Below are 24,917 nucleotides of genomic sequence, written 5' to 3' on the forward strand. Positions count from 1 at the left end.
ATATGTCTTACCTCAAAATGTTCATCTTTATTAAGGTAAAAAGTAGACAACTGAGAAATTATCATGGTACTTCGAGTGTCACCTGAGGTCGGTCATGTGACTTACAGGTTGCATGGCTGAGTGGGGGCAGTGAGGAAACTCAAATCTCTGGCAAAGAGCTACAGCAGACCTTAAATATAGCCCAGCTCCAAGCTGCATTAATATAAAAACTCACACTGAAAGCCTAACTACCTCAGTTCCTATTACCCAATACATCATGTCTAGTTTTCAACAAAAAAAATTACAAGGCGTGATAATGTGCTTTAGAGCAAACTGATAAGGAAAATAAAGAACCTGTTTGTATGGATAAAGAAAAACGATGAACTATAACATGACCATAAAATTTTCTATGCAGGAATATGGAGGCCTCCTTTACACTCTTCTCTGAGTAAGGTATATCAAAACATTATGCAAATAAAGTTCATGTGAGTTAATTTGCAATGTTTTCAAGCTCAAAACTAAAGCTGTTAAGAGCTGCTACCAGAAAGTGAACAGATAACCTACATAATGGGGATAAATATTTGCCAATCCCATTTAATAAAGAAGTATCCATGCATGAAAATTCTGTAATTAAACAAAAAATAGCCAAATCAAAAAGTGGGCAAAGAGCAGTTTCTCACCTCAGTGCCAACACAAAAAGAGCTTAGAAGCCATCACTCCAGTCCTCATAGCAACCAAAAAAGTAACACAGACTCAAATATTAATGACTTTTCTTAGGTACATCAGAGAATCTAAGTCACAAGCCCAGCAGCCACTCTGAAATCAGGAGAGACAAGGGAATGCTGGGAAATGCATCTGAGACCAGGGAGCAGGAGAAAAAGCCACAGGAGCCAGCAACTTAAATACTAACTTTGATGAGCTGGTGGGAGCCAAGCATACAACAGCTTGAGAGTTACAAATTCCTGGGGTCCAGTCCAGGAAGGGTCCCCCACACTTTCCTCCAGGAGCCTCACCACACTCTGATAGAGGAAGTCAGGACCAAAAAATTCCCTAGTGTTTCACCTGGAGGAGAGGGGGAAGTAACTATTTTGAAATATATATATCGCTAGAGCCTTCTCCATAACAAAAGACTGCCTTCTATGGAAAAGTGCTTTACCAGAACATTATTTGAAGTGAGAAAAAAGGCTAATGCAATAACTCTAATTGTCTCTAGCACCTAATGGGAGAAAGATAAAAAAAAAAAAACTGGGGTGTAGAAGAAGAAGTCCTTTGAAAGTCTCAGCCCAATGACTCAGGTCACTAAAAAACTGATATTTAAGTACAATATTATAGAATACTTTCTCTACCAACTTGCCACAATCAACAAACCATCAATAAAATAACAGTGGAAAGAGCTACAAAAAGATATAGACTCTATAAGAACAGTTCTTTAGGAAATCCAAAGACACAGGTTGGGTGGCTGGGCAGGAGCAGTAAGGAAACTCAAATCTCTGGCAAAGAGCTACAGCAGACCTTAAATATAGCCCAGCTCCAAGCTGCATTAATATAAAAACTTACACTGAAAGCCTAATTACCTCAGTTCCTATTACCCAATACATCATGTCTAGTTTTCAACAAAAAAATTACAAGGCGTGATAATGACAAGAAAAACACAGTCTGAAGAGAGGAAATAAGCTTCAGAAGCAGAGTCAGATATGACAAATTCTGATATTTCACTGTCATTTTTTGGTGGTGCTAAGGATGGAACCCAGCACTTTGCACATTATAGGCAAGCACCCCAGAACTGAGATACGCTGCCAGCTGCAAGACAGGGAATATAAAGTTAAGTATGATTAACATGCTAAATCCCCTAATGCAATAAGCACATGACAGGTCAGACTGGTAATGTAAGCGGACAGACGGTAACTCTGATAGAAACTCAAAATGAAATGCTAGAAATTAAAAGCAGCTAAAGAAAAAACAGCCTTTGCTGTATCATTATAGAATGAACATCGCAAAGAGAAGCTTGAAGATTTGCTAATAGCAACTTTTCCAGTGAAAATGCAAACAAGATGAATGAGGGTGGGAAGGAATAACCAAGAACAGTGGAGCAATTAGAAAAGGTGTAACACATTAGAAGGGACATTAGAAGAAAAGGGGACATCAAAAGAAAAAGAGATGAAGAAATATGCAGTGGAAACATCTGCAGTAATAATGGCTGATAATAATCCACAACTGAGGACAAACACCAAGGTACAGGTTCAGGAGGCTCGAAATTTATACCTTGACATACCACATTAAAACTGCAGGAAACCAAAAAAAAAAAAAAAATCTTTTAAAAAAGCCTGAAGGAGAAAAGACCTTACTTCTAGTGGACAAGAATAACATCAGACTTTTCATCAAAAAGCATGCAAGGCAGGAGAAAATAGAGTGAAATATTTTTTTTAAGTGTTGGAGAATAAAACTGCCACTCTGGAATTTCTGTATCCAGGGAATTAAGACTTCAAAACTGAAGAGAAAATATGAACTTCTTCAGACAAACAAAATTCAAACAACTTGCTGCCTACTCGTAGGGCTACCTTGCAAGAGGTGTTCAAAGTTCTTCAGAGAGAAAAAAAATTTAATTACATAAATCAGAACTCAGATCTAGATAAAGAATGGAAGAATGTCAGAAACAGCATTAGTGAGGGTAAAACAAAATCTTTGGTTTTTTCTTATTCTTAAAGTATCTACCATATAATTGTTGAAAGAATTAATATTAAAATGTACTAGATGACTATAGCATACAGATATGTGATAGGAAGACAGAGATGTTATAAGGAAAGGGAAAGGGGGGATTGATAATACTGTTAGACAGTTCCTGCACTATCTGTGAGATGTTACAGTATTGTCTGAAAATAAACCTACACTGGCTGTAAAGGTATGCCACTAACTGCAAGGCAGAGAAAAGTTCTAAGTGTAACTGAAATGCTAGGGAGAGTTAAATAAATATAATCATACAAAATTCCCAACTAAAAGCAAAGAAAAGGAAAAAGGAAGTGATCAAAACAAAATTTAACCATAACAAATGCAATGAGAAAATATCAACTTCAAACATGGTAAATAAATATTAACCCAACTATATTAATTATCACTTTAAGTGTGAATGTTTTCAATATAGTGTATTTGTCTGTTTTCTTTTAATGTAATCAATTACCTGAGGCTGGATGCTTTACAGAGAAAAGAGGTTTGGTTAACTCATACGGTGTAAGTTTAAAGGCATGACACCAGCATCACCTAGGTGCTGGTGAGATATAGTGGACGGCATCATGGCAGCAATACATAAGAGAGAGACCATGTGGCAAGACAGGAAACCAGAGACCAATTCAGGCATCAGGCATGTTCTTGTACATCTCATTCTGATGAGATGAACAACCTTACTCTATGAGAGCAGCACCATCAATTATCTAATCAATCTCCACTAGACCCCACTGCTTAAAGATTCCCCCCACCTGTGAACATCATTATAATAAGGGCCAAGCTCTGAACACATGAACTTTTCGGGGACATATTCTAACTATACTGAAACTGTAGCATATACCAATTACAGCACAGAGACTACCACGGTAGGTAAAAAGGAAGACTCAATCATACATTGTCTACCCAAAACTCATTTTAAATATAAAGACACACATAGATTAAAAGAAAAAGGTTAGAAAAATATAATCCATATTAGTACTAACCCAAAGAAAGTTACAGTGAAAATCCTAGCAACTTGAGAGGCTGAGCCAGGTAGACAGCAAGTTCAAGGCTCTCTTGGGCAACTCAGTAAGACCAAGTCTCAAAAACTAAAAAGAGCTAGGGATATATGTAGCTCAGTAGTAGAACAACCCTCAGTCCAATTCCCAGTGCTGTGAAAAAAAATTAATGTATTTCCAACAAAGCAAGATGGCAAAAACAAGAAAAAGTATATGGAATAAAAGTAGGTGTTATACAATGAAAAAAAGGATCAGTTCTCCAACAAGACACAACAGTTTTTATACAGACTTAACAAGAGAATCAAAATACATGAAGCAAAAATGATAAAACAGTAAGGAGAAATGGGCGAATCCACTATTATACTTGCAAATTTCAATATCCCCTATTGGTAACTGACAGATCAAATAGGCAGAAAAATCAATATGGATGCATTTGCAACAAGCATCATACCATCATCCACCTGGACCTAACTGACATTTAGGGGATACTTTACCCAATAATGGCAGTATACAAATTCTTTTCAAGCTCATATAGAATTTTCAGCAAGGCAGACCACATCCTGGGCCATAAAATACAATTTAAACCTAAAAGAATGGAAATCACATACCATGAACTCTCAGAAGTTAATTCTAAATAACATATGAGTCAAAGAAGAATTCTCTAGATTATTTTGAAATAAATGAAAATGGAATTTATCAAAATTTGTGGATATTGGAGTATCTTTTTACAAAATGACATACAGAAATCCTCAAAAAATATTACCAAACTGAACGTAAAATGTATAAAATTAATAGTATCCTACAAGCAGGTGAGATGTACTGTAAGTATGTAAAGGCTAGTTCAATATTTGGGATTAAATTTATATAATCTACCACATCAATAAGTTAAAGAATAAAAGGCTTATAATATCAATAGATTCCATGAAAGTTCTTAAAATCCATGATTTTAAGAAAATCCATTCATGCTTTTTAAAACAAAACTCTCCACCTACTTGGAACAGAAAAAATTTCCTTAAATTGATAAACAACATGTATAAAATAACTACAGCTAATATTATATTTCGTGGCTGAGAAACTAGGCCCTTCTCCATGAGATTAGCAACAAAGCAAAAAGTTCATAAACTTTTACTCTATGAAAGATAAGCCACCATCTGAAAGTATTTGCAAATACATATCTAATAAAAGATATATTAAAAATTACAAAGAATTGTTCAAATTATCACTAAGTTATGGGAAAAGTATCTCAATTTAAAATAGGCAAAAGATTTGAATAAATACATCAATAAAGCACAAAAATGATAAACATAAGAAAATATGCTTGGGGGCTGGGGATTTAGCTTAGCGGCAAAAGCGCCTGCCTGGCATGCGCAAGGTCATGAGTTCAGTTCCCGGTACCGGAAAAAAACCAAAAAAAAAAAAAAAAAAAAAAATATGCTTAAAGTCTATTTTAAGGGAATTGTATCTTGACAATAAAACAATAAAATATCACTATATACCTATTAGTCAACAGAAATCCAAAAAACTAACCATACCAATGGCTGATGACATAAAGCAACAGGACCTCTTGTTTGTTTTTGGTGGATATACAACACTGAGCATTTGTCAAAACTCACAAAAATGTACAACAGAAAGGGACCTAATGCAAACCATAATTTATTAGTAGTACTAATATATCAATATTGGCTCATTAACTAATAAATGGACCACACTAATGGAGGGGATTAAGAATAGGAGAAAGTGGTACAACAGGGTATTCTGAAAGCTACGTCTAGACCATCTCCTTGATTTTTCTAGAAATCTAAAACCGTAACTTAAAGGTTTAAAATTAAAAGCAATCCCATGGGGGAAAATGGGCAAAATTTCCAGACAGACATTTTTTCCAGAGAAGATAGACAAATAGCCATTAAGCTCATGGAAAAATGGTGGCATCATTTAGTCATCTGAAAAGCACAAATCAAAACCACAATGAGGTATTACTTCATATCCACTAGTGTGGCTAGAATCAAAAACTCAGGTAAAAACAAGTGCTGGTGAGGATGTAAAAGCTGCTGGTGGGAATATAAAATGGTTCAGCCACTTGGAAAACAGTCTGGTTGTTCTTCAAAATATCAAACAGAACTGCCATTTGACCCAGCAGTTCTACTCTTAGATATACATCCCTAAGAACTGAAAACATATGTCAACACAAAAACTCATACACAAATATTCAAACATTCTGTAGCCAATAGGTACAAAAGACTCAAATGTACACCAATGGGTGAAAGGATAAACAAAATATGGCATATCTCATACAAAACTAAAAAGGAATGAAGTATAGGATGCATGTCACCTGGGTGAACCTTGAAAGTATTAAACTAAGTGACAAAATCCAGCCACCAAAAAACCATGGATCATATGATTCCACTGATATGAAAAGTCTAGACTGGACAAATACGGAGGCAACAGATGATGGTTGCTTCAGGCTGGAACAGGAGAGAGAACGTGGGATAGGGAGACACAGCTGGCGCAGAGTTTCTTTTTAAGGTGAAAAACAATAACTCTAAAATTGATGGTTATGTACAACCTTGTGAGTATCCTAAAACCACTGAATTGAATATTTTAAGCAAATGAATTGTACAGTATGTAAACTGTACAGTATGTGAATAACAAATGTTACTAAATAAATGTTACTAAACTAAATGCTGAATGACTCCCAAATGGGTTGTTAGTTTTCACAAATAAAACTACCAATATAGTATGGCTCATACTAAAAGCTCACTTGTTATATATCTGAAATTTAATTTTAACTCAACATTCTATATATTATCTGGTAAATCCCAAATCTCTTATCTCCAACCTAGAACACAATTATCCTCAGTTCTAGGTACATGTCCTCAAATATATAACAGGCAATCCTGTTTGATTATGCCCCAAATATCGAACATTAACAAAACTAAAATTACCTCCATTTCCTCTGAGAGGATAGTCAAAATATGTAAGAACTGATACCTTAAGGCTTACAGAGATCTCCTGGAGATGACGTGTGGTGCCCTCTCCCAGCTTCTAATGGCCCGGCATAAACACCAGTGGTGGGATCACAGGTAAGAGGAGTTTCAATATGTTGAGAAGCCTCACACATGCTAGTATCAGCCTTTCTCTCAAAGGAAAACTGAGCCCCCTTTTCCCAACACTTTGCCACCATGATCTTTGCCCTGGAAATCTCATGCCCTACCCAGTCCCCACAGTACATCAATTTGCTTATAAAAGAAAAATCTGTTATCTTCACTCCTCTGCTTGAAACCTTCCAATGAATAGCTCTCACTGTCTTAGTCTGTATACCTTACATGATTTATAAAGCCATCCAAAAAAAGGTCTCTGAGCCTGGCATGATGGTACACACCTGTAGTCCCAGCACTCTGGGAGGCTGAGGTATGAATATCACAAATCCAAGCCCAGTCTGGGCAACTTAGCAAGACTCTGTCTCAAAATTTAAATTTAAAAAAAAAAAATTTAAGGGCTAAGGATGTAGCTCAGTGCAAAGACCCTGGGTTCAGTCTCTAGTACCCAGAAAAAAAACCACCTCCATCTTTCTTGCCACACTCTGCTGTCCACACCTTTCCTTAATTCAAACACCAGCCAAAAGAGAGTCCTCACAGAAGTCATTCATCATAGCCAATACTCACTCTCACCTCCAGGCATCTGTCTGTTATTCTTTTTCCCTTACCTCCCACCATCCCTGTGAAGTCTTACCTGAGCAACTCCTACTCAACATGCAATATCTAGCGGAAGACACCTGCTCATCCAAGAGCCTGTGCCTGAGGCCAGTGTAGAGTTATGCACCTTGTGCCTCTCCTAAGAGGCTTTAAACATCATCTGCCATGCAATGCTGCAAGTACTCATCTATAACCCCTCTGGGATACTAGAGAGCCCACAGGGAAGGGGACTGTGCCTGCCAGGTCAGGAATTTTAGCCCTGATGGTCCATTTCATGTCTGGTATATAGTAAGTTCTCAATGGCACAAATAAACTAATCAATAGTCAAAACTTAAAACTATGTAACTCAATGTTATAAGGATCTACCTGAGTATCATTAGTCCTTTTCAACTGAAATCACAGAAATAATCCAGAGAAAAGTTTTCTTTAAAATTTTTGTCAATTTTTGTCTGCTTGAAATACTTCAAAATCTGAAGGATAAAGTTCAGATAACCACTTTTTCCTCCTCCCTCACATACATACATACATACATATATATACATACACACATATGTACACATATATATGTACATATATACACACAATATGTACATACATATGCACAAACTTCAAAAGGCGGAGGGAAATATATGTAACTATTTAAAAATAATCATAATTGATATTCTCATCCTAGAAATGCAACACAATTGTGAGTTAGGAAGAGAACTTTCTTGAAGAAACACTACAAACTAATTTAACAGAAATGTGATATTTAAGCAAGTCTTTATGCCACATCTTGTTCTAAAATGAACCTAAATCAGGCTACAAAAATATGTAGAACACAACTAAATAAAATTTGAAGTAAAGAGAGCTTCATTAGACAAATGCATAAAAGATAAATTTAGAAACATTAGGGCATAACATACCTGCTTCACAGCTCTTGTGTAGGTGCAAAGGTGGTCAAAATATGGCTCTCTGCCCAGTGGTCTTCTATGACACTCACCACATAAATGGTGCAAACCATGATGCCTGGACGCGTCAACCCCCACTACTCCCAGCCCTGAGACGTGACTCTTCCCAGATCCTCTCTCAGTAGCATCTTCCTCTGATATTTAACAAAATCTCACAGTCACAGGTTGTTGTTCAACTTTTCTATCCAAAACTTTTCCTTTTACAAATACAGTATCTTCAGTTTACCCCCTAAAGATCATCCTATTTCTCTTCTGGGACAAGCTCGATGCCCCAGTGGCCTGCTGTACTTGTTACATAGAGTATAATGCCAAAACTGCCTCTCCTTAACTATATTTTACATTAGATCTAGAAGTCATATTAGTTACAACCACACGATTTACAACTGCCTTTTAAAAATCTATAGAGGACAACGTAACTATGAAAATTTTGTATTAGGATAAAATCAAATTCTGTGTTAGCCCAGTTCTAAATCACATACTAACAACTTTAAGTTCAGGCAAAAGAGCATAAAACCAAAGCACATTTTGATTCACTCTAAAACAAATCTTTTCAAACAAATTCCTTTTGCTCTACCAAGATTTATGTACAAAAGCTGAAAGCTGCTATCCTCCAACCTTAAATAGAAGACTTGGAGAACAGTTAAGTGGTTTGTTCCAGCTGTTTAAAGCTACAATCCCATGAGGCTGCCTCCTGAGGCATTTTAGACGTTACATATTTAAAACTAACAGAATGGGTCAGTTGAAGGACATTCTTGAGGTCTGCATTTGATCAAAACTAGGGGCAGGGAAAACTGTACAGAAATTGGAAATATACTACAGATACATGATAAAATTAATCTTTAAAATACATTTCAATAGTAATTTTAAAAATCTGGAGCCAGAAATGGTGGCACACGCCTGTAATCCCAGCAGTCAGGAGGCTGAGGCAGGAAGATCGCCATGAGTTTGAGGTCAGCCTGGGTTACACAAGCAAGTTCAAAGTCAGCCCGCACTACCTGACAAGACTCTGTCGCAAAAAAAGCACCCCTCCCAAAACAGAACAGTACACGTGTTAACTGTGCTAGCTATCTAAATACCAGTAATATCCATTTATTTGCTTCACTGTTTCTAAGAAACCAGATACCAGTATCCTTCAGAATGCTTCCAACCACTTGTTACTGACATACGCTTTGGAAAGCATCCTATGCTTAGCATTCAACAGCCAATGTAACTTAAGAATTCATTTTATGCATTCAGTTCTGTTCTTTTAAAAGAACCATCCCTGTAAGTTCTTTTTGGTCCTTCACATGCTATGCTAATTAACTTTTTTCTCAATACTTAATAATGTCTATTTAAGTCTGCTTAACTTATACAGCTATCAAAGAATTTCGGTCTTTACTGTTTTATCTGAAACTTACAACTTTGCCAACAGACATTCTGACTTCCACTTTAGGTTTAAAAAAAACTGCAACAGTAACCATGTGATAAATCAAATAAACTTGCATCCACTGTTTTGGTGTATGTTTATTTAATATTTAAGGGATGATAATATCAATTCAAATACTACACTTCATTCCTTCTATCAAAAGAACCAATATAAGTTAAGTTAGTGCTTAGCTATTCAACTTCCATAAATTCTACACAGAAATATTTTTATGACTATCTCACCAAGGCAAACTTCATCAACTGAAATCCCAATACCATTTCTAAACCCCCAAAATAACTAAACTGCCTAAAACTATTTAGAGCAACGAGATACCTTGGCAATTACATTATCATGAAAGAACAAATAAAACCTTCTAGTCTTTAAACGTACTGCCAGGGAAATCCCACATATCAACTTTCGCTTCCTGAGAATTGTTACTCTTCAAAGCATACAAATTTCAGTAAACTGGAAAATGAGAAAGAAGAAAAAAAGAATTCTCCTGTTCTATAAAGCAACTGCAGCTCAGCAGTGGCTCATTTACAAATTCTATACATCAATTAAAAATCTCCCATTATGACAGACAACAGTAACAAATTTAGCTGAACTGGCTTAGGTCCAGATTTCATGGGGACATGGGTTTCTACCTCGTACAGACTCACGGAAGACTCTAAATTTCTTTCAGCTTGAGTTAAATGAGAGAAAATGCAATTCATATTTCCAGAAGCAAAAGTGGCATATTTTCCAGTAAGCTTCTTGTTCTCATTTTACTATTTTAAGAGTTCTGATCACTCCCAGTGTTTCTCTAAGACAAGATCTGGTTCCTGGTGGCCGATCATTTTCATGGCATGATGCTTTACTAAAACTGTCTCCAAAAGCTGGTTTTTATTCACATTTAGCTTCAGTGTACTGTATTTATCTACAAAATACCACTTTGATGGAGTTGGGCCAATACAAGAAACAGCTTACTAGAATTTCAGTTGACTTTGTTAAAGGAAATTATTTTAAATTAATGTGGCTACTGAACTGCTGCCATTCTTGACCTCAGAAAATATATTCCTTCTAATTTTTGCTGTGAACATTTATTTATTTAAGTTAAATTCCAGCTCATGAATGTTGACTATAAAGGAGCCTAAACCTTCTCTGCCACTATTTCATATTCTTTTTCTAAACAAGGCCAACCACATGTTTGCTACATTAGCATGAACAGCCAGATGACCACCATTAAGTGAAATCATCTATGTATTTTTGGTATACTCTTTAACAACATCCACGCCCGTCAGTGAAATGGAACAAGGCAGTTTTGTTTTCAGAAAGCAACAATTTGATCTCTGGTTTACTAGATGTTGCTCAAAATATTTTTCCATATGTTGTTTGCAAAGAGAATCTGACATCAGCATGGTTTACCTTTACCAGTGAATGCAGGCTTTTTTCACCAAACATATCCCAAAGGAAGGTCAGGTCTTCCTGGCTATCCACATGTGGCTGCAGCTGGGCTGGCAGAGCAGCCAGCAGCTCATACAGACCTATAAAATGAAAATAAAACACAAAGCGTAATCTTAGAGTGATCTCATTAATTTCGCTTAAGGTGTGTGTAAATGATGGCTGGAACACATCGTTTTTACTAGATTTGTATTCCTGGCCATCAAGCAAAGTGCTTCTCCAAAGAAGCAAAGGAAGCTTTCTGATTTTTAAATCCCAAAGAAGTATGTCCTAACAGATGAGTTTCTACCTTTCATGGCTGTCAACATTCTGCAGTCATCCAAGTTTACATAACCCGAGCCCGAAAATGTGTACAGGTTTTCAAAGAAAGAAGAAAATGCACACATTCCTTTCCTTAATTGTTATTACATTTCCTTCAGTGTTAGCCAAAGAGTGAAATGAATCATGAATAGGAAAAACTTCCTTAGGAGGACAGAAAGTTGATAGAGTGGCCCATTAAAAAGGTTTTGTAGTTTCCAAAGAATTTCTATTAACACATAGCTTCAAAATATTTGCAATTCTAACATCTAAAATGAAGTTCTGCCAAGGAAGACACAATAAACCATACATGACCTACTTTATTGTATTCCACCATTTAAAAAAAAAAAAACTGATGTTGAACTAGGTTTAGAACTGGGGCATGTGGCATTTATCTCATTCCCCTCTGAAAGAGTTAAAGCAGCAGATGCGGCTCCCGGGCACGCTCCTCGCTAGCTGGGAGCCTCCCTGCGCAGACAGTAGCGCAGTGTTCCACAGTAGCGCACTGCATGCCCATCCATCTCCATCAAGCCTGTCACACTCCTGTCCAAGAAATGTTGCAACAGTGCTCACCCAAGACCCTTTGGGGAGGTGACCTGGCAGAAGGCAGTATCAACTCATAGCACATGTTTCATTCTCCAGTGGGATTACATGAGGTAAAAAGGACAACATTCCTTTTATTTCTGTCTGCTGTCTAGAAAAACACCGAGACCTCCTGGGCAGGACAGCACATGGGACTGTTGTTATTTCTGGTCTGAATAAGCATTGCTGTTCATCAGAGGGACAGCTTTACAAGATCTTTACCGAGTGAATACATGAACTGCTGCTGATTAGTTTATCTATTGTCTTCCTAAAGCGTGACCAGACTCAGCTGATTGGTGATAATTCACAACCAAAGAATTAGGTGTAGAACTGGTGAGATTTGATTAAATTTAAACATTCTTGGGGCTATATTTAGCCAAAAAAAGAAACACCTAAATCACTCTATTAAATACACACACGCACGCACGCACACACAAAACTTCTCCCAATTACATTCTTCTTTTTTTTGGGGGGGGGGGGTTACTGGGAATTGAACTCAGGACCTTGTACTTGCCAGGACCTTGTACTTGTGCCACTGAGCTATATCCCCAGCCCCCAATTACATTCTTAAATATTCTTGGTACTTTGGTTTTTTGTCCTTTAAAAACCTGGCATTGTGACTAAGTGAGCTTATACTTATCATTTAATAGAACTAGATTTAAAGTATGTCCCTATTCAACCTATATAATATTCTCTCTCCCTCTCCCTCTCTCTCTCTCCCCCTTTCTCATATAGTGCTAAACAACTGCCAAGATAGGTGATTAAAATCAGAAGTTCAAAATGTGAAATTATATAAAAAGATGGTGGAATTACATTATTTTACTACTTATTTCAGGAGCTGTAAAAGTAATTACTTATGCCTTGTGATATAACTTAGAGTTTAAATAAAGACACCAGCTCCACTGTGATATAACTTTACACGGTATAATTGCTGAGAAGTTTAAATGGTTAATACATTAGAACAGGTCCTGCCACATAGTAAGTTCTATGCTCCATCTGTAATTTAGTGAGATTCAGCCACTGTTGCTATTATTATCACTGAAAAATAGACTGAGAGTCACACACCCATCATGTCTACACTTGTAGCATTTCATGTAACTTATCAGAGTCTTGTCTCTCTGTCATGTTTAAAAAGAAATGATAGCCTGTATATGTAGTAAAATTGCACAGAGCTAACTAAACAAATACACACTAAGGAGTGCATAGAAAACTGATGAAATCTGAATAAGGTCAATGCTGTACCTTATTTTGTTTTGTTTTAGTATAACAAAATGTCATAGACTGGTAATTTTTTTTAATTTTATTAGTACATGTTTATAGTATATGAAATTTACATTCCTTTTTGTGGAGTAGATACTGGTATATAACACAACTTGTTGTTTTTTGGTTTTTTGAGACAAGGTCTCTCTTTGTAGTTCAGACTGGCCTTGAACTCACTGTGTAGCCTATGCTGGCCTCAGCCTCGAACTCACAATGATCCTCCTGCCTCAGCCTCCTAAGTGTTGGGAGTATACCAGGTGTGTGCCATGACACCCAGCTCCAGACTGGGTAATTTATAAACAACAGTTTAGTTAGTTCACACCTCCGGATGGCAGGAAGTCCCTTATACTGCCAGGTGATAAGGGCCTTTGGTTGTGTCATCCCGTGGTGGAAGGCAGAAAGGCAGGAACTCACTCTTATAACAAATCCACTGTCCCACTCCTGAGGGAAGAGGCCTTGTACTCCAGACTTCTACTATGCAGCCTGACCTGACACTGTTACATTGGGGATTAAGCTTCTAGCAATGAACCCTGGGGAAGACATGCAAGCCATGGCAGACTGCGTCAATGGCAGTTCCCTCATTTGTGTCTCTGTAGCAGTTCTATACCATGTTATTACTGGAGGAAAGTTATTATTAGTGCGGGTCCATGAGATCTCTCCATATCATTTCTTAATAACCTGTGAATTTACCATCATCTCAAAACAAAATTAACAACCCCCCCAAAAACACTGGTGAAAATGTTTGTCGTAAGAATTCAGTGGAACAAGAAAGCACTTATTCTCATGACTGGCACTTCATAAAAAGCAATATTTTCTTTTCCTTCACACGGCTTCCTCCAGAATGAAAATGTCACTTCAGCTCAATGGTTCAAAGTCAAACAACATCTTAACCATACAATCTGACTGGATTATAATACTATATTTGGACATAAAACCTCCCTCATCTTTTACATATGGAAAGTGTTAACACAGTACAGCTTATATTTTGTAGAATAAGGCATATTATGCTTAAATTTTTAAAAAGTAATTTTTCTGTTAGTAGAAGCACATAAGCCTGAGTGCTCTGGTCTTTACTAGCCTTATGCAAGCTTCATGCAGTCCTAGTCCATATGCCACAATCCAGTTACTACTGACAACAGCAGCCCCTTCTCTTCAGCTACTACATCCGGTAACCATGATCAAAGCCAGAAGAGACAGGGCAGGCCAACCCCAAATCAAAGAGAGGGTGAAGGAAGCAACAGGCTAGAGGTGTGTGCAGTCTGAGAGCAGCCAACACAATCACATCCACTTAAAGGCAGTAAGGAGGCCTACACCCTATCTTTAACCATTCATCAATTTGGGTCTGTGTTCAGACACATGTTTTAAATACTACACTTAGTTCCTTTTACCCAAATCGTCTTGGTCCCTGAACAAGAACTGGGATAATGAAAGTTACCCTGTGCTCTGCAATCATTCAAGCTCATCAGTACTTCATTCCGGTAAACACTTGCAGTAGCTATTGACCAAACACCATGCAAGGTTCTAAAGATCTAAAACAAGAGGAATACATTCCAAGGTCTTCAGTGGATCCCAGAAATCACAGACACCACCAACCGCTATGTATACTGTGCTCTTACCCATATATACTCTTGTACTTTGGGGCCATCACTAAGTACATAGGCACTGTAATTCCACGACAGTGATCTGGTAAGTGGGGTCTATTAAGTGATTCACAGGCAGGTATCATACACAATGTGGGTGGATACCCTGAACCAAGGCATGGTTTACATCCCAGATGGCTGGTGCAAGAGGTCATCACACTACTCAGGACAGTGCATAATTGAAAACTTATGAGTTGTTTATTTCTAGAATTTTCCACTTAATATTTTCAGACCACAAATGACTGTGGATAATGGAAACAACTACTGTATTCTTTTATAGCAGCACAAAACAGATTAATACACTCTTTAAAAGCTACAATCTGAAAAATCAACATTTACTGAGTTTACTGAGTTTATCCAGGGCACTATGCTAGCTAGTCACTGGAGATACAATAAAGTATGAAAAACACTGCTATCTTTGCCCCTAGAGTTCTTATAATCTTTGATGACATGGAAGACAGAGAGAGACAGACAGACAGTGCCTAAACATAAAACAATCCTTCACACAAGGATTTATTTGCCCAAGAGCCACAACATACTTTTTCTAAGTTATGTAATCAAGCTGCCAATTAAATGATTTTAATTATTAACTTTTAATTCTAATTATAATCTGAACATGTAATTCATTTTTTAACAATATAAAATGTTCATGTCTGATTATAATATGTATTTAAATTATAATTTAGTTAGAAACACAGACTTTAAATACCCTGTAAGGCAAGACACACTAATTTCAATACAGTACAGTATTTGGTTTTCACCTTATTTCCACATTTCATGCAACTATTTTAGCTAAACTCTTCACAATAAATTTCTTATCATTAGTGTCACTTCTGGAGTTAAAATATATTGTGTTCAGCCCCAGATAAGTTGCTTGAAATACAGCATTTTTTAATTTATGTGTGAGATACTCTCACTGGGAATCTGTTTGAAGGTGATTGATTTTTCAATGATTCATGTAGCTGGATTTTTAAAAATTTCTACAATGGAACAACTTAGCTACTTTTAATGTATCTTTAACATTTATAAATGTGAAGTCATAACTCTTCTCCAAGGATTAGAAAGTCTGGAGGTCCATAAAACAGTTAATAGGGGCTACGGATGTGCAACCCCACTCCACCCCATGTATTGGTACATGGAGTCCAGGAAGTCCAGTGCACCCCCATCCATGTGTACAGCTAAAACTCAAAGGAGGACACACCACAGAATGCACTCCATATGTGCTGTTAGCAAGCCTATGATGGAAGCAAGAAGCAGCAAATGAAAAATCACCCAACCCATCGCCTCCTCCCACTGTGATGCCCCTCTAGCACCCTCAACTAACTGATGTTCTCAACAAAGGAAAATCATTCAATAGGCCTAGCTCTAGTTTCAGAAATGGAGCTAAGAGACAATGACCTGGTACATAGCTCAATCTTCTACATACTGATTTACGTGTCTTTTTCTGGTGTGACTTTGTGTTGTTTGACAGTGGAGATACAAGGAAAAATAACTTAACCACTGACTAGTGAAGTTAAAGGTTTTACTAACATGGGTTTGAAAGGGACATCCTATCAAAGGATTGTACTCTTTACGACATGTGCCCATTTTAACAGTATGCTAAGCCTGGATCCAATAGCTCGGTTGAAGGCTATTCATTAAGCTAACGTTCTAAGTTCAAAAATGATAAATGAACACTCTTGTGATCATTAATTTTATATGTCAACTTGACTGGGCTACAGGGCACCCAGAGAAATGATGAAGCATTATTTCTGGGTGTGTCGGTGAGGGCACTTCTGGAAGAGATTCACATTTAAATCAGCAGACCTACTAAAGAAGATTGTATTAATCATCTTTCCACTGCTGGGATGAAATCCCTGACATACACAAATCAAAGGAGGAAGTATTTATTCTGGAAATATTCAAAGATCTCAATCCACAGTTGACTGGATCCAAGATAGAAATACCACAGCCAAAGGCCATGGCAGAGGTAAGCTGGCACCCCATAGCAATCACAAAGCAGCAAGACAGGGAACAAGGCAGAACAAAAGGGGCCAGGGACGAAATACAGTCCCCAAAGTCACACCCCATCCAAATACACCCAGAAGTGTGCTTTACTAATATTAGGTGCCTCTTAATCCAATCAAGATGAACTGTTATGAAGATCCACACTCAGCAGTTGGTCAGGTATCGTCCAATCCAGTTGAGAGCCCACAAAACAAAAGGTAGAAGGGAAGTGAAGTCTATGTTTCTATTTGACTAGGGACATTCATCTTCTCCCACCTACCCATCAGACATGGGAGCCCCCACTTCTCAGGAATTCAGGACTTACATGAACAGCCCGATATCCCAGACCCAGTCTTTAGGCTTCAGACTCAAACTTGGAGTCACAATTCTGGCTCCTCTGGTTCTCCAGCCTTTAGCCTCCGAATGAATCACAGCACTGGCTCTCCCTGGTTCCCCGGTTTGCAGATGGCAGATCATGACACTTTTAGGCTTCAATAATCAAGTGAGTAATTCCCACATTAAGACTCTTGAAAACACACATACATGTATGTGTATATGTACTTGTGTACACATACGTGCATACATAGACAGATGGATCTTCTGTTAGTTTTGATTCTCTGGAGAGTCTTCTTAGAATTCTTATTCAAAAAACATTCATCATCACCCTATTCAGAAATATATGTTCTTATGAAAGAGGACAAAGACCATGGTTTTCAAACATTAAAAAAAATAGGGCTGGGGGTATAGCTCAGTGGTAAAGCTCGTGCTTTACCACTGTACCATATACAGGCCTTGGGTTTGGTCCAAGAACCACAAAAATAATAATAATAATAATTCTTAAACACAAAGTATACATGGACAAAAATGTTAGGAGCTAAGGAAGGTGTTCATAACAACAAGAACTGACTGTAAAGAGCTGCAAATATGTTTTAAGATTTTTAAATAGGTTACTGACTCTTGCTGTGTGGGAAATAAATACTATAAGCTATTCCTCTTTCCAGAGGTATTTTATATGGTGAATTCTTACTGTATGAAGTCATGCAGAGTAGTTTACTAATGAGAATGCTTTCAGTACACTATGAAATAGCTACCTCTTTGAGCCAGTTCATTATGCCATCACCTATGTAAACCATGATCTTAATTTAACTTCACTGGCTTATTCATTTGATTGGATTTAAATGTGCTCTAGTTAGCTTCCCTATAGTCATGTTTTAAATATATGTGTCACTTTTCCTTAAAGGTAAAAGCCATGTGCTCTGAGTCACTAAATTATGTGACTGGACTTACATATGCTGTGGTGTCTTCCATGTAGCCATGTTACATTAAAGTAGAAACATGTCTCTCACAATCTTAAAAATAAAAGACTATACACCCTTCTCAAGAATTTGTGTATGCTTTTGAGGTTTTTGAATGCCATGCAAGAGACGGTACAGCAGCAGTACTTGACATAGAGTTTTAAATATTTTAATGTTTTACCATCCTCAAGGAAGTGGTCTTGCAATTTTTGTTTGCCATATTTAGTTAAGAGTAGTACTGGAGCACTAAAGTCATTTTCTTTGATAATCTTTCTATATTTATGTAAGACATATGTAAAGGCAGATGATTTGACCAAAGATTGGGGAAGGCAGATAATACTAACCTAATCCTTGAAAAAATGTAACCATCTTTGGGCCGGCTAACTGCCCCGTAGGTGCCCGGAAGAAGGGCCCTCCCCCTCACACCCCTGGCCCCCGGATGCACAGGGAGCCATGGGGCGGGGAACACTGGTCTTTGGGCCGGCTCCCTGACCTGTAGGCACCCGGAAGGAGAGCCCCTGGCGCACAGGAAGCCACGCGGCGGCAAACACTATTGCACACCAGCCCTCAGGCCAGCTGCCACAGCTCAATTGAGAACTACCATGATGCAGAGAAACAATGACACAATTGGCCCACCATGCACTGGCTGCAGATGCCCACCCATGGACATGTGTGAATCATTCAAACATGGAGAAACCCCTGGGAATACATGCCATGCAACGGGTCACTCTTGCTCCTGCCATTGAGAACCAGAAAGGTCCAGAGTCAGTGGAGGAGCAGCTGCTGAACAAGGACTCGGAGAACATGAGAATGCAAACTAAGCCCAAGGAGTCAGAGGTCCTGTAGACTGGGGTCATGAGAGCCGTTCAGAAGCTGTAAACCAGGAAGACCTTGCACAATACCTGCAGAGACTCCCTGGAAGCCATTCTTCCCCTGACAGTACAGGCTGTGGTGGAGCTCCAGAGAAGTCTGCAGCAGGATTCCTGCTGCCTGTGCTGACAGTTGGGGAGAGGACACTAACTGGTTGTGGGGTCCCAATGCAATGGGAGGCTGGAGAGAAAATGCTACAAAGAATGGCTTTCACCCCAGACAGCTCACTTGAGATGTTAGTAAGAATTGCCTCCTCAGTATTCTATAGCCATGACAAGGAGGAGGCCAAGGAGAGAAAACAAAGAGACCAAGAAAAAGCAGCTGCTTTTGCTGCACCACTAGGAGAAACAGATCCCAATTCTGATTCCCGGGGCCCCAAGAAGAACTCGATGACTGCATTCATCTGCTACCACTGCTAAAAGCCAGGTCACCTCAAGAGGAACTGCCCTAAGAGGCCCCATGGGCCATGCCCTGAATGCAAAGGTGACCACTGGAGATCCGTCTGCCCTCTGAAGCGGAGGCCCCAGAGCTCAGACCCATGCTACCAGTTAGTCCAACAGGAATGAGAGGGCCCGGGGCATACTCTGCCTTCTCCCTCTGGCCAGACCGTCATCTCCATGGAGGAGCCCTGGGTAATCGTGACTATGCAGGAACAAGAAAACAGCCTGTTGCTAGACACAGGTGCAAGTCTCTTGGTCCTTCTTTTCAATCCTGGCCTTCCTTCCAGCCGTCACACCTCAGTGACAGGAGTCACTGGTGAGGAGGTTATATGCTATTTTCAACAACCCTTAGGCTGTAACTACTTGTTAGATCTTTCTTGCATATCTCTGTCTTCCTGAGAAACCACTTTGAAGATACCACCATGTATTACAGCAGCCATTGATATTTTCCTACTAATCTATCCATAACTCTTAATGTTTGTATTGTCCCTAACCTATTTTGTAAATGGATGCATGCATATTATTATGTGTTTCCTACAACAACCATTGAGAATAGTTAATGATTATTCAATAGGTCACTCATGTGTAGCTCTATTTGTTTTCTTTAGAAGCCACTTTGAAAATACCAAAGTATAGTACAACAGCTATTGATAATCTCCTACCTCTTTTTTCTGTAACTCACTATTATTTGTCTATTTGTTTTCCTGAGAAACTATCTTGTAGATAACAATATGTAAAACAATAACCATTGATAATTTCCTACCACTTTCTCTGTAATTTGGTAAGCACCCCCCCATTATGATGTTATCCTTCTTTTACTCTTTAATTAAAAAAAAAGAAAAAGACAAAATGTAACCATGTTAGATAAACACTTCACTATTGACCCATTTACCAGAAAATAATCACAAACTGCCACTGTCTTGCATTAATAAGATTTCATTACCTTTTGAGGTTACTCAACTACTGGATCATATCACAGCACTTTTAACTATGGATAAAAGTTTCATTACCATTAGTAGATCCCCATCAACTCTTACCTTGCCCAGTAAAATTAGCTATTAAAAATGCCTGTTTCAATCTTTTCTACCTTTAATCTATCCTTTCTACTACTAATTGATAAAGCTTCCTAAAATAATACTGAGCAATAATTATATGTTGTATAAGTCAGCACTTCATGAGTCATCTGATTTAGTGCAATTATTAGCCCCATGTCACAGCAGAAAACACATTCAACCCAACTTGTTTAGGGGCATATTCAGAACTCAATTCTGTCTGATGCCTCCTATAATAATCCCACCAGTTTTATCTGCCAAAAAATCTTCAAGGGCTGGGGAGATAGCTCAGTGGCACAGCACCTGCCAGGCAAGTATGAGGTCCTGAGTTAGATTCCCAGGACCAAAAATAAAAATCTCCAAGGACTAACTATAAGGAAAAAGCTAAATGTTTTACCTGATAGAGCAAATATTACACATTTATGAAACCTTAAAATACTAGTGGGAAATTTCATAGAATATTTTTGCCATGTTGGATGGAGCAAGAAAGGCTTTCTCCTACACTGACCAGGAGGAACTGTGAAACCATAAAAGGCAATGACTGACAGATTTTTTTTTAATAAATAAAATTTTCATTCATCAAAAATTATCACAAAGAAACTGCTAAAATTATTTGCAAACAGCAAGAAATTAAGATCGAGTGCAAAAAGAAATTAATAAATCTCAAAAAAATAGACACTGGAACACAAGTAGGATAAGAAGATAAAAGGAGTAGATGGCCCCAAAAATTAATGTATAATAAATACTTAACCTAACAAATAATTAAAGAAAAGGTAAACAGAGCACATCACTTTTCTGTTATTAATTTAGAAAACAATGAAGTTTGCAAATAGCCATTATTGGCCAGGGTCTGAAGAAATCAGTCCAGTAAGCAGCTGAAGGGCAAATATTCACTCCTTCAAGCAACCTTTCTTGAACACTGTAAGCTCTACATGTACACACTGTTCAATATGTTTAGCAAATATCAGTGTTACAGCTTTTGTCCTGATGTCCCCCAAAGCCTCATATAGTCATAGGTGGGGCTTTTTCAGAAAAAAAAGGGTGGGCTTTTTTCAGTCATGGCTGGATCTAGAGTGTGAGACCCTGGAATTGATTCATGGTGCAAGGCTAGGCTCAAGGGCACTAGGATTAAGGGTGTGAGTGTCTAGATAAGATAAAAGGGGCAGAAAGATTCTTTTAAGGTTCCTTGCTTGGTTTACTACCTTCTGGCCACCATGAACTGTCTTTCCTCTCTGATGGTTGTCTGCTATCCCACATTGCCTTCGAGCCAGCCAATTATGGACTGAAACTTCCACAAACTGTGACCTAAATAAACCTTTCCTCACTTAACTTTGGGTGCCAAGTGTTTTGTCTCAGCAATGAGAGAAAAGTAACTAAAACAACCAATGAACCAAAAAGACAAGGATCCCTACCCTCATGGATTTAATCTTCTAGGAAAAAGACAGATAACTATATAAGCGAATTGTACACTATGCTATAAGGTCACAAGTGCTAACTGAAAAGGACAAAGTGAATGTTGGGCAACTAGCACGTGGCAGTAACATATAAAGCAGTCTGTGTGGACCACAAGGAGAAAGTAACAAATAAGCAGACTTAAGGAAGGTGAGTTAGCCAGATGAGCGATAAGAATTCCAGACAGGATGATCAAAAAATACAAAATCCAACCTGCCAGGTCAGGGTACACCCCACGTGTCTGAGGTGAAAAGGCAACACATGGAGCATAAGTGTAGCAGAGGAAGTGAGAGGGACAGCAGGGGAGATGATCTTAAGATTAGTAGGGCCTAGGGACACTCACAGTGTAGAGACTTTTGCTTTGGTTAAGAGTAAAAGAGGGACTGCAGGGCTTTGCAGAAAGGACTCATAAGATCTGAATTAACTTTCAAAAGCCTAGCCCTGGCTAATGAATTGGGAGCAGAATCCAGGAAGCCAGAGGCGGAAGCAGAAAGCTGCATCCTCAAGGTCAATAAAGTGATCCACTCACAAGGTGAAGAGGGCTTGGAGCCAGCATAAACTGTGAGAAGGATTCAAATTCTAGATAGTTTCTTGTTTCTATCTATACTGATGATCAGACCCAAGGCTCTGTACATGCCAAGCAAGTGCGCCATCACTAAGCTACACCCTCAGCTTCTAAATTCTGGATAGATTTTGAAGAAGATGCTAAATATAAATTTCTAGCTGATTGAATGATGGGTACTGGGAAAAAAAAAATCAGACATGCCTCCAGGATATTTTTAAGTTGCCATAAGCCAAATGGGGAAGTTGAATTCTAGACGTGCTGAGTACCTATTAGACTTCAAATGGAGATGCGTTAGAGTTGGGCACAGGAATTAGGAGTTCAGCAGAGCACGTGAGCTGCAGATACACACTGGGGACCCATTACTATACAAATTATATTCAAAACCATACGCCTGGATGAGATTTCCAAGGAAGTGAGACTGTAGACACAAAAGAAAAGCAAAGCCCAGCCCTAAAGCCTGAAGTCTCAAAGGTTAAGAGATGTAGAAGAGAACAGGCCCATGATCACTCAGAGAAGGACCTACAGTGTGACGTGTCAGGAACCAAAGTGTTCAGGAGGAATGAATGGCCTACAGCATAAATGCCACTGATAAGGCAAGGATCATGAGGACTGAGACCTGACTGCTGCATTTAGAGTTAGGCAGTGTAAAGGGTGTAGAAGACTGAATAAAGAATACCCAAAATAGGAAGATATATTGAAGAGGGCAAATATGCTTGGTCAGAGTCCTCTAGGAGAAGAGAGAAATGAATGAACCAGGGAAGCTATAAACTGATGTACATTATTGGCAGTATGATCATTTAAAGCTTCAGTTCTCTGGAATCCCAAAATTCACTTCTATTCACTCATTCATTACAGCTTTAGGGGGCAGGATCAATAGCCAACTGCTACCTACATTTAATCTGGGAAGAGAAACTGGAATCTCTGAAAGATGCATAGTCATAGTGTGATGGTTTGGATGTAGTTTGCATGTGCCCACCAAAGGTTCCCATGCTGGAAGCTCAGGTCTCTGGTGTGGTGTTGTTAGCCTATAAGTGGAGCCTAACACAGGGTACTTAAGTCATGGAGGTGTACCCTTCGATGGTATCTTAGGTACTTTTACATCACTGGCCAAAATACCTCCTCACAACTTAGAGGAGAGGTTTATTTTATCTTACAGTTTTTAAAAGATTCAGTCCATAGTCAACTGGCTGTAAGGCAGGAAGAGCATGGTGGAAGGTTCTGGAACTGCTCATGTCCTGGTGGCCAGGAATCAGTGAGAGAAAGGGGGAGCTGGGGAAAGGAAGCTACTCCTTTCCAAGTCACACCCCAATGACCCACTTCCATCCAGGCCCCACCTCCTAGCTGCACACTCAGCTTTTGAACCGAGTGATGAACCCACTGATGAGTACAGCACCTCTGTAATTCTATCACCTCCAAAGACCCCACTTTTGAATATATGAGGCTTTGGAGAGGGGGGCATTCTAGATCTAAACCATAACTGAAGGGATTAATCTAGTTCCCAAAAGCCAGATGAGTTCACCTAAGAATATGCTGTCACCTGCCAGGTATGGTGACACACACCTGTAATCCCAGCAATCTGGAAGATTGGGGCAGGAAGATTGCAAATTAGAGTCCAGCATGGGCAACAAAGACTTAGTGAGACACTGTCTCAAAATAAAAAAAAGACTCAGGACACAGCTCAGTGTAGAAGCCAAGTGGAGGCAAGTGGTGGAGGGTGAAAATAGCAAACTTGACCACTCTCTTCCCTCCTATCTCACTATGTGATCTCTCCCTTCTGTGTGCTCTCCACCCTGATGCTACCTGCCATGTTCTCCTGCAGCCAAAAGAGTTGAACAAATGTTGGCACAGTGTTCCTAGACCTCCAGAACTGTGAGTTAAATAAAACTCTTGTCTTAGTAATGTGCCCAGCTTTAAGTAATTTGTTCTAGCAAAAGAAAATGGACTAATACAAGTAGTAATCCCTGATAGGATTGTTATGAGGATTAGGTGAATTCTTTGTAAAATTTAGAATGATACCTCTCTTTGCTGAACACCCTTCATTGAAATCTTTTAAATAAAAATAAATTCCAAATTAAATTATGTGCTAATTATGTGTGTCCAATCCTCAAGAAAATATATTTTAAAATTATGTGTATTCTACTACAGTACATTAAGGTAGGGGGGGAAGGCTTTTGTAATAGACAATAAAGACAGGCAATGATGGTCCTCAGGTATTGGGTAAAGAATGAAGGAGAGGGGCTGGGGATTTAGCTCAGCGGCAAAAGCGCCTGCCTGGCAAGCGCAAGGTCGTGAGTTC

General features: G+C 38.6%; 1 protein-coding gene across 2 annotated transcripts in view; it reads right to left on the reverse strand.

The window, feature by feature from the left end:
• Window positions 1-24,917, reverse strand: part of Mpp7 (membrane protein, palmitoylated 7 (MAGUK p55 subfamily member 7)) — a 221,110-nt gene that overhangs the window by 131,759 nt on the left and 64,434 nt on the right. For both annotated transcript variants that reach the window (XM_005398108.2, XM_005398109.2), the window contains exon 3: window positions 11,147-11,265. In XM_005398108.2, the coding sequence (XP_005398165.1) occupies window positions 11,147-11,265 (119 nt within the window). The remainder of the gene's footprint in view (window positions 1-11,146; window positions 11,266-24,917) is intronic.

Source organism: Chinchilla lanigera, unplaced genomic scaffold (assembly GCF_000276665.1).
Source record: "Chinchilla lanigera isolate Chin_1 unplaced genomic scaffold, ChiLan1.0 scaffold00061, whole genome shotgun sequence".
NCBI lineage: Eukaryota > Metazoa > Chordata > Mammalia > Rodentia > Chinchillidae > Chinchilla > Chinchilla lanigera.